The sequence below is a fragment of the Monodon monoceros genome, unplaced genomic scaffold (genome assembly GCF_005190385.1).
Source record: "Monodon monoceros isolate NGI ecotype Baffin Bay Population unplaced genomic scaffold, NGI_Narwhal_1 Super_Scaffold_11, whole genome shotgun sequence".
Lineage (NCBI taxonomy): Eukaryota > Metazoa > Chordata > Mammalia > Artiodactyla > Monodontidae > Monodon > Monodon monoceros.
Window position 1 is genome coordinate 65651647 of NW_021703767.1, and position 12150 is coordinate 65663796.

Sequence of the window (12150 nt, forward strand, 5' to 3'; positions counted from 1 at the left end):
TGCTATTGTCAACAGTGCCCTCCACATTGCTAACTACCACACAGCGGTCAATTCTCTTCTCTCTGCAGTACTTGACTGGTTACTCTCTCCTTCTTGAAACAGTTTCTTCAGTTGAAATCTGTAACACAGCTCTCTTGTTTGATCTTACTTCACTGAACTCAATACAAGTCTTGGACACAATGTTCTACACAGTGAATACTTAGGCGATAATGAACATCATGACATGAAAACATCTTGTATAGTTATCAGATTTTTACACAAAGACACACACATACACAACAGATAAGTAGTTTATTAACTGTATGGCACAATGATTATTTACCATTCATTAGGTGGAAGTGGATCACCATAATGGTCTTCATCTTTGTGGTCTCCACGTTGAGTAGACTGAAGAGAAGGAGGAAGATGAGGGGTTGGTCTTGCTGTCTCAGGGGTGGCAGAGGTGGAAGAGGTAGAGGAGGTGGAAGGGGAGGCAGGAGAGGCAGGCACGCTTTACAGAAATACATTGTAATTTCTGTCTGACTTTTTTTGCTTTTTCATTTCTCTAAAAATGTTTCTGTATGGTACCAATCCTTCTTCCATCATTTGCTTTAGTTTCAGTGCCCATATCATAGAAGGGTCCGTTTCATAAAAGGAAGTCAAAAGCAGCCTTGAATAATTGAAATTGTTCTCCCAGATCCTGTAATGTCACCTGTATTCTGGCACTGCTTCTTCGACATCCTCATCCGCATTGTGTGTCACTGGTTAGGGAGCATGCACCTCCATCAAGTCGTCTTCTGTTCATCCCTCTGGTATGCTATCTTTTAGCTCTTGAATTTCTCCAAGATCCATGTCTTGAAACCCTTCACCACCCCCATCTTTTCTGTCATGCCCAGAATCTATTTCATGATTTCTTTGATTGACATTGTCACAAATCCTGTAAAGTCATGCGTAACATCTAGACACAGTTTTCTCCAGCAGGAATTTATTGTTTGGGGCTTAATGGCTCTCACAGATTTTTTCTGTAACAATGATGGCATCTTCAATGGTGTAATCCTTCTGGACTTTTGTGGTGTTCTATCAGGGTTCTCTTCCATAGCATTGACAATCCTTTCCACAGAGTACCATGTGTAATGAGCCATAAAGGTCCTTATCACCCCCTGATCTACAGGCTAAATTACAGCCATTGCATTTGGGGGCAAGTAGATCACTTTGACACCTTTGGTGTTGAACTCACAGGGTTCTGGGTGGCCAGGGATGTTGTCCAATAGCAAAAGAACTTTAAAAGGCAGTCCTTACCGGCAAGGAACTTCCTGACTTCAGGGACAACGCATTAATGGAACCAATCCAGAAAAAGGGCCTCTTTTACATCCAGGCCTTCTTTTACAGCCAAAACATTGGCAGCTGGTGATTATCTTTTCCCTTCAAGGCTGGAGGGTGAGCAGCTTTGTAGATAAGGGCAGTCCTGAGAAGAACCCAACTGCATTTGCACAGAACAGTGGAGTAAGCCTGTCACTTCCTGCCTTGAATCCTGGTGCTCGCTTCTCCTCCTTACTAATAAATGTCTTTTGTGGCATTGTTTTCCAGAACAGAGTACTTTTTTTTTTTTTAACATCTTTATTGGGGTAAAATTGCTTTACAATGGTGTGTTAGTTTCTGCCCCACAACAAAGTGAATCAGCTATACATACACACACGTTCCCATATCTCTTCCCTCTTGCGTCTACCTCCCTCCCACCCTCCCTATCCCACCCCTCCAGGCGGTCACAAAGCACCGAGCTGATCTCCCTGTGCTATGCAGCTGCATCCCACTAGCTATCTACCTTACGTTTGGTAGTGTATATATGTTCAGGCCTCTCTCTCGCTTTGTCACAGCTCACCCTTCCCCCTCCCCATATCCTCAAGTCCATACTCTAGTAGGTCTGTGTCTTTATTCTCGTCTTGCCCCTAGGTTCTTCATGACATTTTTTTTTTCTTAAATTCCATATATATGTGTTAGCATACGGTATTTGTCTTTCTCTTTCTGACTTACTTCACTCTGTATGACAGACTCTAGGTCTATCCATCTCATTACAAATAGCTCAATTTCGTTTCTTTTTATGGCTGAGTAATATTCCATTGTATATATGTGCCACATCTTCTTTATCCATTCATCCGATGATGGGCACTTAGGTTGTTTCCATCTCCGGGCTATTGTAAATAGAGCTGCAATGAATATTTTGGTACATGACTCTTTGAATTATGGTTTTCTCAGGGCATATGCCCAGTAGTGGGATTGCTGGGTCATATGGTAATTCTATTTGTAGTTTTTTAAGGAACCTCCATACTGTTCTCCATACTGGCTGAACCAATTCACATTCCCACCAGCAGTGCAAGAGTGTTCCCTTTTCTCCACACCCTCTCCAGCATTTATTGTTTATAGATTTTTGATGATGGCCATTCTGACTGGTGTGAGATGATATCTCATTGTAGTTTTGATTTGCATTTCTCTAATGATTAATGATGTTGAGCATTCTTTCATGTGTTTGTTGGCAGTCTGTATATCTTCTTTGGAGAAATGTCTATTTAGGTCTTCTGCCCATTTTTGGATTGGGTTGTTTGTTTTTCTGTTATTGAGCTGCATGAGCTGTTTATAAATGTTGGAGATGAATCCTTTGTCAGTTGCTTCATTAGCAAATATTTTCTCCCATTCTCAGGGTTGTCTTTTGGTCTTGTTTATGGTTTCCCTTGCTGTGCAAAAGCTTTGAAGTTTCATTAGGTCCCATTTGTTTATTTTTGTTTTTATTTCCATTTCTCTAGGAGGTGGGTCAAAAAGGATCTTGCTGTGATTTATGTCATAGAGTGTTCTGCCTATGGTTTCCTCTAAGAGTTTCGTAGTTTCTGGCCTTACATTTAGGTCTTTAATCCATTTTGAGCTTATTTTTGTGTATGGTGTTAGGGAGTGATCTAATCTCATACTTTTACATGTACCTGTCCAGTTTTCCCAGCACCACTTATTGAAGAGGCTGTCCTTTCTCCACTGTACATTCCTGCCTCCTTTATCAAAGATAAGGTGACCATATGTGCGTGGGTTTATCTCTGGGCTTTCTATCCTGTTCCATTGATCTATCTTTCTGTTTTTATGCCGGTACCATACTGTCTTGATTACTGTAGCTTTGTAGTATAGTCTGAAATCAGGGAGTCTGATCTTTCCAGTTCCGTTTTTCATTCTCAAGATTGCTTTGGCTATTCGGGGTCTTTTGTGTTTCCATACAAATTGTGAAATTTTTTGTTTTAGTTCTGTGAAAAATGCCAGTGGTAGTTTGATAGGGATTGCATTGAATCTGTAGATTGCTTTAGGTAGTAGAGTCATTTTCACAATGTTGATTTTTCGAATCCATGAACATGGTATATCTCTCCATCTAGTTGTATCATCTTTAATTTCTTTCATCAGTGTCTTATAATTTTCTGCATACAGGTCTTTTGTCTCCTTAGGTAGGTTTATTCCTAGATATTTTATTCTTTTTGTTGCAGTGGTAAATGGGAGTGTTTTCTTGATTTCACTTTCAGATTTTTCATTAGTGTATAGGAATGCCAGAGATTTCTGTGCATTAACTTTGTACCCTGCTACTTTACAAAATTCATTGATTAGCTCTAGTAGTTTTTTGGTAACATCTTTAGGATTCTCTATGTATAGTATCATGTCATCTGCAAACAGTGACAGCTTTACTTCTTCTTTTCCAATTTGGTTCCTTTTATTTCCTTTTCTTCTCTGATTGCTGTGGCTAAAACTTCCAAAATTATGCTGAATAAGAGTGGGCAACCTTGTCTTGTTCCTGATCTTAGTGGAAATGCTTTCAGTTTTTCACCATTGAGGATGATGTTGACTGTGGGTTTGTCATATATGGCCTTTATTATGTTGAGGAAAGTTCCCTCTATGCCTACTTTCTGCAGGGTTTTTATCATAAATGGGTGTTGAATTCTGTCAAAAGCTTTCTCTGCATCTATTGAGATGACCATATGGTTTTTCTCCTTCAATTTGTTAATATGGTGTATCACATTGATTGATATCCGTATATTGAAGAATCCTTGAATTCCTGGAATAAACCCCACTTGATCATGGTGTATGATCCTTTTAATGTGCTGTTGGATTCTCTTTGCTAGTATTTTGTTGAGGATTTTTGCATCTATGTTCATCAGTGATATTGCCCTGTAGTTTTCTTGCTTTGTGACATCCTTTTCTGGTTTTGGTATCAAGGTGATGGTGGCCTCGTAGAATGAATTTGGGAGTGTTCCTCCCTCTGCTATATTTTGGAAGAGTTTGAGAAGGATAGGTGTTAGCTCTTCTCTAAATGTTTGATAGAATTCGCCTGTGAAGCCATCTGGTCCTGGGCTTTTGTTTGTTGGAAGGTTTTTAACCAGAGTTTCAATTTCAGTGCTTGTGATTGGTCTGTTCATAGTTTCTATTTCTTCCTGATTCAGTCTTGGCAGGTTGTGCATTTCTAAGAATTTGTCCATTTCTTCCAGGTTGTCCATTTGATTGGCATAGAGTTGCTTGTAGTAATCTCTCATGATCTTTTGTATTTCTGCACTGTCAGTTGTTACTTCTCCTTTTTCATTTCTAATTCTATTGATTTCAGTCTTCTCCCTTTTTTTCTTGATGAGTCTGGCTAATGGGTTATCTATTTTGTTTATCTTCTCAAAGAACCAGCTTTTAGTTTTATTGATCTTTGCTATCGTTTCCTTCATTTCTTTTATTTCTGATCTGATTTTTATGATTTCTTTCCTTCTGCTAACTTTGGGTTTTTTTATTCTTCTTTCTCTAATTGCTTTAGGTGCAAGGTTAGGTTGCTTATTCGAGATGTTTCCTGTTTCTTAAGGTGGGCTTGTATTGCTATAAACTTCCCTCTTAGAACTGCTTTTGCTGCATCCCATAGGTTTTGGGTCATTGTGTCTCCATTGTCATTTGTTTCTAGGTATTTTTTGATTTCCTCTTTGATTTCTTCAGTGATCACTTCGTTATTAAGTAGTGTATTGTTTAGCCTCCATGTGTTTGTATTTTTTACAGATCTTTTCCTGTAATTGATATCTAGTCTCCTAGCGATGTGGTCAGAAAAGGTACTTGATACAATTTCAATTTTCTTAAATTTACCAAGGCTTGATTTGTGACCCAAGATATGATCTATGCTGGAGAATGTTCCATGAGCACTTGAGAAAAATGTGTATTCTGTTGTTTTTGGATGGAGTGTCTTGTAAATGTCAATTAAGTCCATCTTGTTTAATATATCATTTAAAGCTTGTGTTTCCTTATTTATTTTCATTTTGGATAATCTGTCCATTGGTGAAAGTGGGGTGTTAAAGTCCCCTACTATGAATGTGTTACTGTTGATTTCCCCTTTTATGGCTTTTAGTATTTGCCTTATGTATTGAGGTGCTCCTATGTTGGGTGCATAAATATTTACAATTGTTATATCTTCTTCTTGGATTGATCCCTTGATCATTATGTAGTGTCCTTCTTTGTCTCTTCTAATAGTCTTTATTTTAAAGTCTATTTTGTCTGATATGAGAATTGCTACTCCAGCTTTCTTTTGGTTTCCATTTGCATGGAATATCTTTTTCCATCCCCGTACTTTCAGTCTGTATGTGTCTCTAGGTCTGAAGTGGGTCTCTTGTAGACAGCATATATATGGGTCTTGTTTTTATATCCATTCAGCCAATCTGTGTCTTTTGGTGGGAGCATTTAGTCCATTTACATTTAAGGTAATTATCGATATGTATGTTCCTATTCCCATTTTCTAGGTTGTTTTGGGCTCGTTATTGTAGGTCTTTTCCTTCTCTTGTGTTTCTTGACTAGAGAAGTTCCTTTAGCATTTGCTGTAAAGCTGGTTTGGTGGTGCTGAACTCTCTCAGCTTTTGCTTGTCTGTAAAGGTTTGAATTTCTCCATCAAATCTGAATGAGATCCTTGCTGGGTGGAGTAATCTTGGTTGCAGGTTTTTCTCCTTCATCACTTTAAATATGTCCTGCCACTCCCTTCTGGATTGCAGAGTTTCTGCTGAAAGATCAGCTTTTAACCTTATGGGGATTACCTTGTGTGTTATTTGTTGTTTTTCCCTTGCTGCTTTTAATATGCTTTCTTTGTATTTAATTTTTGACAGTTTGATTAATATGTGTGTTGGCGTATTTCTCCTTGGATTTATCCTGTATGGGACTCTCTGTGCTTCCTGGACTTGATTAACTATTTCCTTTCCCATATTAGGGATGTTTTCAACTATAATCTCTTCAAATATTTTCTCAGTCCCTTTCTTTTTCTCTTCTTCTTCTGGGACTCTTATAATTTGAATGTTGGTGGGTTTAATGTTGTCCCAGAGGTCTCTGAGACTGTCCTCAGTTCTTTTCATTCTTTTTTCTTTATTGTGCTCTGCAGTAGTTATTTCCACTATTTTATCTTCCAGGTCACTTATCCGTTCTTCTGCCTCAGTTATTCTGCCATTGATCCCATCTAGAGTATTTTTCATTTCATTTATTGTGTTGTTCATTGTTGTTTGTTTCATCTTTAGTTCTTCTAGGTCCTTGTTAAATGTTTCTTGCATTTTGTCTATTCTATTTCCAAGATTTTGGATCATCTTTACTATCATTATTCTGAATTCTTTTTCAGGTAGACTGCCTATTTCCTCTTCATTTGTTAGGTCTGGTGGGTTTTCATCTTGCTCCTTCATCTGCTGTGTGTTTTTCTGTCTTCTCATTTTGCTTATCTTACTGTGTTTGGGGTCTCCTTATTGCAGGCTGCAGGTTCGTAGTTCCCGTTGTTTTTGGTGTCTGTCCTCAGTGGCTAAGGTTGGTTCAGTAGGTTGTGTAGGCTTCCTGGTGGAGGGGACTAGTTCCTGTGTTCTGGTGGATGAGGCTGGATCTTGTCTCTCTGGTGGGCAGGTCCACGTCTGCTGGTGTGTTTTGTGGTGTCTGTGGCCTTATTATGATTTTAGGCAGCCTCTCTGCTAATGGGTGGGGTTGTGTTCCTGTTTTGCTAGTTGTTTGGTATAGGGTGTTCAGCACTGTAGCTTGCTGGTCGTTGAGTGAAGCTGGGTGCTGACGTTGAGATGGAGATCTCTGGGAGATTTTCGCCGTTTGATATTATTTGGAGCTGGGAGGTGTCTTGTTGACCAGTGTCCTGAAGTTGGCTCTCCCACCTCAGAGGCACAGCACTGATTCCTGGCTGCAGCACCAAGAGCCTTTCATCCACACGGCTCAGAATAAAAGGGAGAAAAAGTAGAGAGAAAGAATTAGTACAAGTAGGAAGAAAGAAAGAAAGGAAGGAAGGAAGGAAGGAAGAAAAAAGAAAAGAAAGAAAGAAGGAAAGAAAGGAGGGAGGGAGGGAGGGACGGTGGGAGGAAGGAAGGAAGAGGGAAGGAAGGAAAAAAGAAAGAAAGAAGATAAAGTAAAATAAAGTAAAATATAATAAAGTTATTAAATTAAAAAATAATTAAGAAAAAAATTTAAAAAAAAATACTGACAGATAGAACCTTAGGACAAATGGTGCAAGCAAAGCTATACAGACAAAATCTTATACAGAAGCATACACATACACACTCACAAAAAGAGGAAAAGGGGAAAAAAATCATAAATCTTGCTCTCAAAGTCCGCCTCCTTAATTTGGGATGATTCGTTGTCTAAAGGAGGGAAGGAGGGAAAGAAAGAAGATAAAGTAAAATAAAATAAAGTTATTAAAATTATTAAGAAAAAAAAACCGGACGGATAGAACCCTAGGACAAATGGTGGAAGCAAAGCTATACAGACAAAATCTCACCCAGAAGCATACACATACACACTCAGAAAAAGAGGAAAAGGGGAAAAAAATCCCAAATCTTGCTCTCAAAGTCCACCTCCTCAATTTGGGATGATTCGTTGTCTATTCATGCATTCCACGGATGCAGGGTACATCAAGTTGATTGTGGAGCTTTAATCCGCTGCTTCTGAGGCTGCTGGGAGAGATTTCCCTTTCTCTTCTTTGTCCTCACAGCTCCCAGGGGCTCAGCTTTGGCTTTGGCCCCGCCTCTGTGTGTAGGTTGCCGGAGGGTGTCTGTTTTTCCGCTCAGACAGGACGGGGTTAAAGGAGCCGCTGATTCGGGGGTTCTGGCTCACTCAGGCCGGGGGTAGGGAGGGTCACGGAGTGCGGGGCGGGCCTGCGGCGGCAGGGGCCAGCGTGACATTGCACCAGCCTGAGGCTCGCCGTGCACTCTCCCGGGGAAGTTGTCCCTGGATCCCGGGAACCTGGCAGTGGCAGGCTGCACAGGCTCCCCGGAAGGGAGGTGTGGATAGTGACCTGTGCTTGCACACAGGCTTCCTGGTAGTGGCAGCAGCAGCCCCAGTGTCTCTTGCCCGTCTCTGGGGTCCGAACTTTTAGCCATGGCTCACGCCCGTCTCTGGAGCTCCTTTAAGCAGGGCTCTTAATCCCCTCTCCTCGCGCACCAGGAAACAAAGAGGGAAGAAAAGTCTCTTGCCTCTTTGGCAGGTCCAGACTTTTCCCTGGCCTCCCTCCCGGCTAGCTGTGGTGCACTAACCTCTTCAGGCTGTGTTCACGCCGCCAACCCCAGTCCTCTCCTTGCGCTCCGACCAAAGCCCGAGCCTCAGCTTGCAGCCCCACCCGCCCCGGCGGGTGAGCAGACAAGCCTCTTGGGCTGGTGAGTGCTGGTCGGCACCAATCCTCTGTGCAGCAATCTCCCCGCTTTGCCCTCCATACCCCTGTTGCTGCGCTCTCCTCCGCGGCTCCGAAGCTTTCCCCCTCTGCCACCCACAGTCTCCGCCCGCGAAGGGGCTTCCTAGTGTGTGGAAACCTTTCCTCCTTCACAGCTCCCTCCCACTGGTGCAGGTCCCATCCCTATTCTTTTGTCTCTGTTTTTTCTTTTGCCCTACCCAGGTATGTGGGGAGTTTCTTGCCTTTTGGGAGGTATGAGGTCTTCTGCCAGTGTTCAGTAGGTGTTCTGTAGGAGGTGTTCCACGTGTAGATGTATTTCTGGTGTATCTAGTGGAGCCAAAACCACTGTAGTCACCCAGGTGATCATTGGAAACACTTCCACATGTCTTCAGAACACAGTACTTTTATCTGCATTAAAAACCTGTTCAGGGGCTTCCCTGGTGGCGCAGTGGTTGAGAGTCCGCCTGCTGATGCAGGGGATACAGGTTCATGCCCCGGTCCGGGAGGATCCCACGTGCCGCGGAGCGGCTGGGCCCGTCAGTCATGGCCGCTGAGCATGCGCGTCCGGAGACTGTGCTCTGCAACGGGAGAGGCCACAACAGTGAGAGGCCCACGTACTGCAAAAAAGAAAAAAAAAAAAAAAAAACCTGTTCAGGCAGATATCCTTTCTCCTCAATGATTTTCTTAGTGGTGTCTGGGAACGTATCTTCTGCCTCTTGGTCAGCAGAAGCTGCTTCTCCTGTTATCTTGCTTTAAGCCAAACCTCCTTCTAAAACCATCAAACCATCCTTTGCTGGCATTAAATTCTCCAGCTTTAGATCCTTCACCATCCTTTTACTTTAAGCTCTCCTATAATGACTTCACTTTTTCTTGAATCATATTACAGTCTATAGGTATGCCTTTCATCCTGCACCCACATGAAAGCTGCATTTTCAACATGCGATAAAAAGGTATTTTGCAAAGATTGCGAGGTTTTCACATCTGCTGGTGTAGCTACAGTGATGGCTTCATGAATTTCTTTGTCTTTTTTCACAATGGTCCTTACGCTGGATTCATTTATCTTGAAATGGTGGGCAACTGCAGCTGCAGACCTCAATTTACGGTGCATATCAAGCAATTCAACTTTTTCTTGTAATGTCATGACTTTTCTCTGCTTCTTGGGAGCACTCCCACCGTCACTAGTGGCACTTCGTATGGCTCCCATAGTGTTACTCAGTGTTTACAGTATTGCACTGAACACAACGAAGAATATACAAGAACTGCTAGAGATCACTTGTTACCATGACATGCAATTTACTGGAGAGATGAACTGTTCACTCATACATGATTAGTGTCACCCTACATTTTAAGTGGATACTAGCAACACTTGAGCTCACAGCAGAAGCAATAAGAGGTAGTCATGAAATTATTACAGTAGTATAGTATCTACTACAGTTACTTTTATGCAGTTATGATTTAACACTGCATCTTTACATTTGTTTACATTTCTTTTGACTTTGAATAACACCATGTTTGGTCTGTAAGTGTTTATGTGCATAAGTTTTGATAAATTTTAACTTTTTATAGATTTTGTGTATTTTATGGTAGTAAATGATAAAATAGACTAATATCTACATTTACTTTATGCATTCATGACATACCTAACTTTTTAAAATATTTCTGGGCTATGTGGTTTGTCTGCAAGTTTTTAAAAATTGTCAAAAATGTCCCCAAATTTTTCTAATATATTTATTGAAAAAAATCTACGTATAAGTGGATCCATGCAGTTCAAACCTATGTTGTTCAAGGGCAAACTGTACTTTTAAACTGCTGCTGCTTCCTGTTGATTCATTAGTTTGGATTATCATAGAGCTATTATATATATTTGCCATCAGATTTATTTTCAGGAAACTCGGATGCTCTGTTACAACCACAATAATTGGATGTGGTTCCAAATTTTACTCATAATTTTCATATTTTTATTAATTTCAAGTCTTGGCTTAGTGCTTTATCACTTATTTAAGTGTTTTATCACTTACTTGTGTTTTTATGGAAAAAATAATATAAAAATTATGTGATGAAAAAGTAATGAAAGTGTGATTTTAAAATCACAGAGATCAGAATTTTTGATACTTTTAAGTTAAAAAGTATCCCCTTATGTCTGAAAATGGAACTGATGAACAAAATCTTATGTATAATTTTGGCAGGATTTTTGATGATCAAAAGTAAGAAAATAAAGTGCATGTTTAAACAGAAACACATACACTCTTCCACAAGGAACCATATTCAAAAATCTTGATGTGTAGGATTTCAAGCCCAAAGTAAAGCTCTCTTCACTTTGAGATAATTGCCATTTAATGCCCCTTAGTTCCCCCATAACAACAAAACATACTAAATATTTCAGTCGTTTACTACACAGGACAATTTTCTATTGCCCAGGCAGTCATTTAAAACAGCAAATTAGCTCATGTGGAACAGTAGGAGTTGGGGGTTTTGCTTGCATATACACATGACAGAACCTTTCAAAAACTCAAAAAAAAAAATGTTTAAAGTCTCCAAAACTTTCGATTAAAATGGATACACCTAGAATATGTTTCATGTTTGTTCAGTGGTTAACTTATGCATGGGAATATCATAGGTGCACCCTGGTTTGGACTTTCTCAAACCGTCCTAGCATGGCCATAGAGAAAATTCTTTCTGACTGATATTCAGATCTGTGGCCTAGATCTGGTAGTGGGAAAAAAATACAAAGGTAAGAAATGACACTCACTGGTGTGTTATTTCAGGCACTGTTGGAAAAGAAGAATAAGGGCCTCGAAGCAAAGAAACCAATGCGTTTTCTTCAAAGAAAGCCAATACCTCAACCTCGACTTCCAACTCCAACTTTGGAGATGAATTCCAATGTAAGTTTGAAGGTTCTTTTATTTGAAAAGCTAAATTCAGTATTGCTGTTTATTCTCCAGATAGTTTGGGTTAAAAACAAACCTAACGTAAGTGTTCATTTCCCAAGATCTGACTTACGTTGCCTTTATCCTTATGTTTCAAATGCACACACAAAAACAAGCAAAATGAAATGAAATCTAAAGTCAATCCTTTTCAAGAATAAAAACACAAAGAAGAAAATCTTCCCAAGAAAAATTGGCATCAGAAGGTAATTCTGATGTACATCAAATAAAAAAAAAAGAAGATGGAATTATGATCATTTACTGTAACTGTCCTCCCACATGAGGAAGTGGCTGATGACAGCTGGAATTAGAGAGGAATGCAATACCAGAGGTGACATCAAGACTGGCTCAGAGAGTTCACCCTGACCAGGGCCGTACCTCACCTTTGCAGGGCCCCAGGCTCAGTTTGGTCAACATTCCATAGTTGGTTTGGATTTAAAGGACTGACTCAGACTAAACCTACAAGAAACTGCTGGAGATGCCACAATGCAAATTTGTTACTTTATGGAGAGAAATATAACTGCCTGGTATATCAGGATATTGCTCTTGGGAGGTCAGCTTGTTATCTCCCAATACAGG

The 12150-nt window shown here is 40.3% G+C and overlaps 1 protein-coding gene across 1 annotated transcript in view; it reads left to right on the top strand.

Annotated features, from left to right (window-relative positions):
• The window catches only part of MAATS1 (MYCBP associated and testis expressed 1), a 142953-nt gene that overhangs the window by 79989 nt on the left and 50814 nt on the right, over positions 1-12150 (top strand). The window contains exon 11 of the mRNA XM_029215154.1: positions 11413-11529. Coding sequence (XP_029070987.1) covers positions 11413-11529 — 117 coding nt within the window. The remainder of the gene's footprint in view (positions 1-11412; positions 11530-12150) is intronic.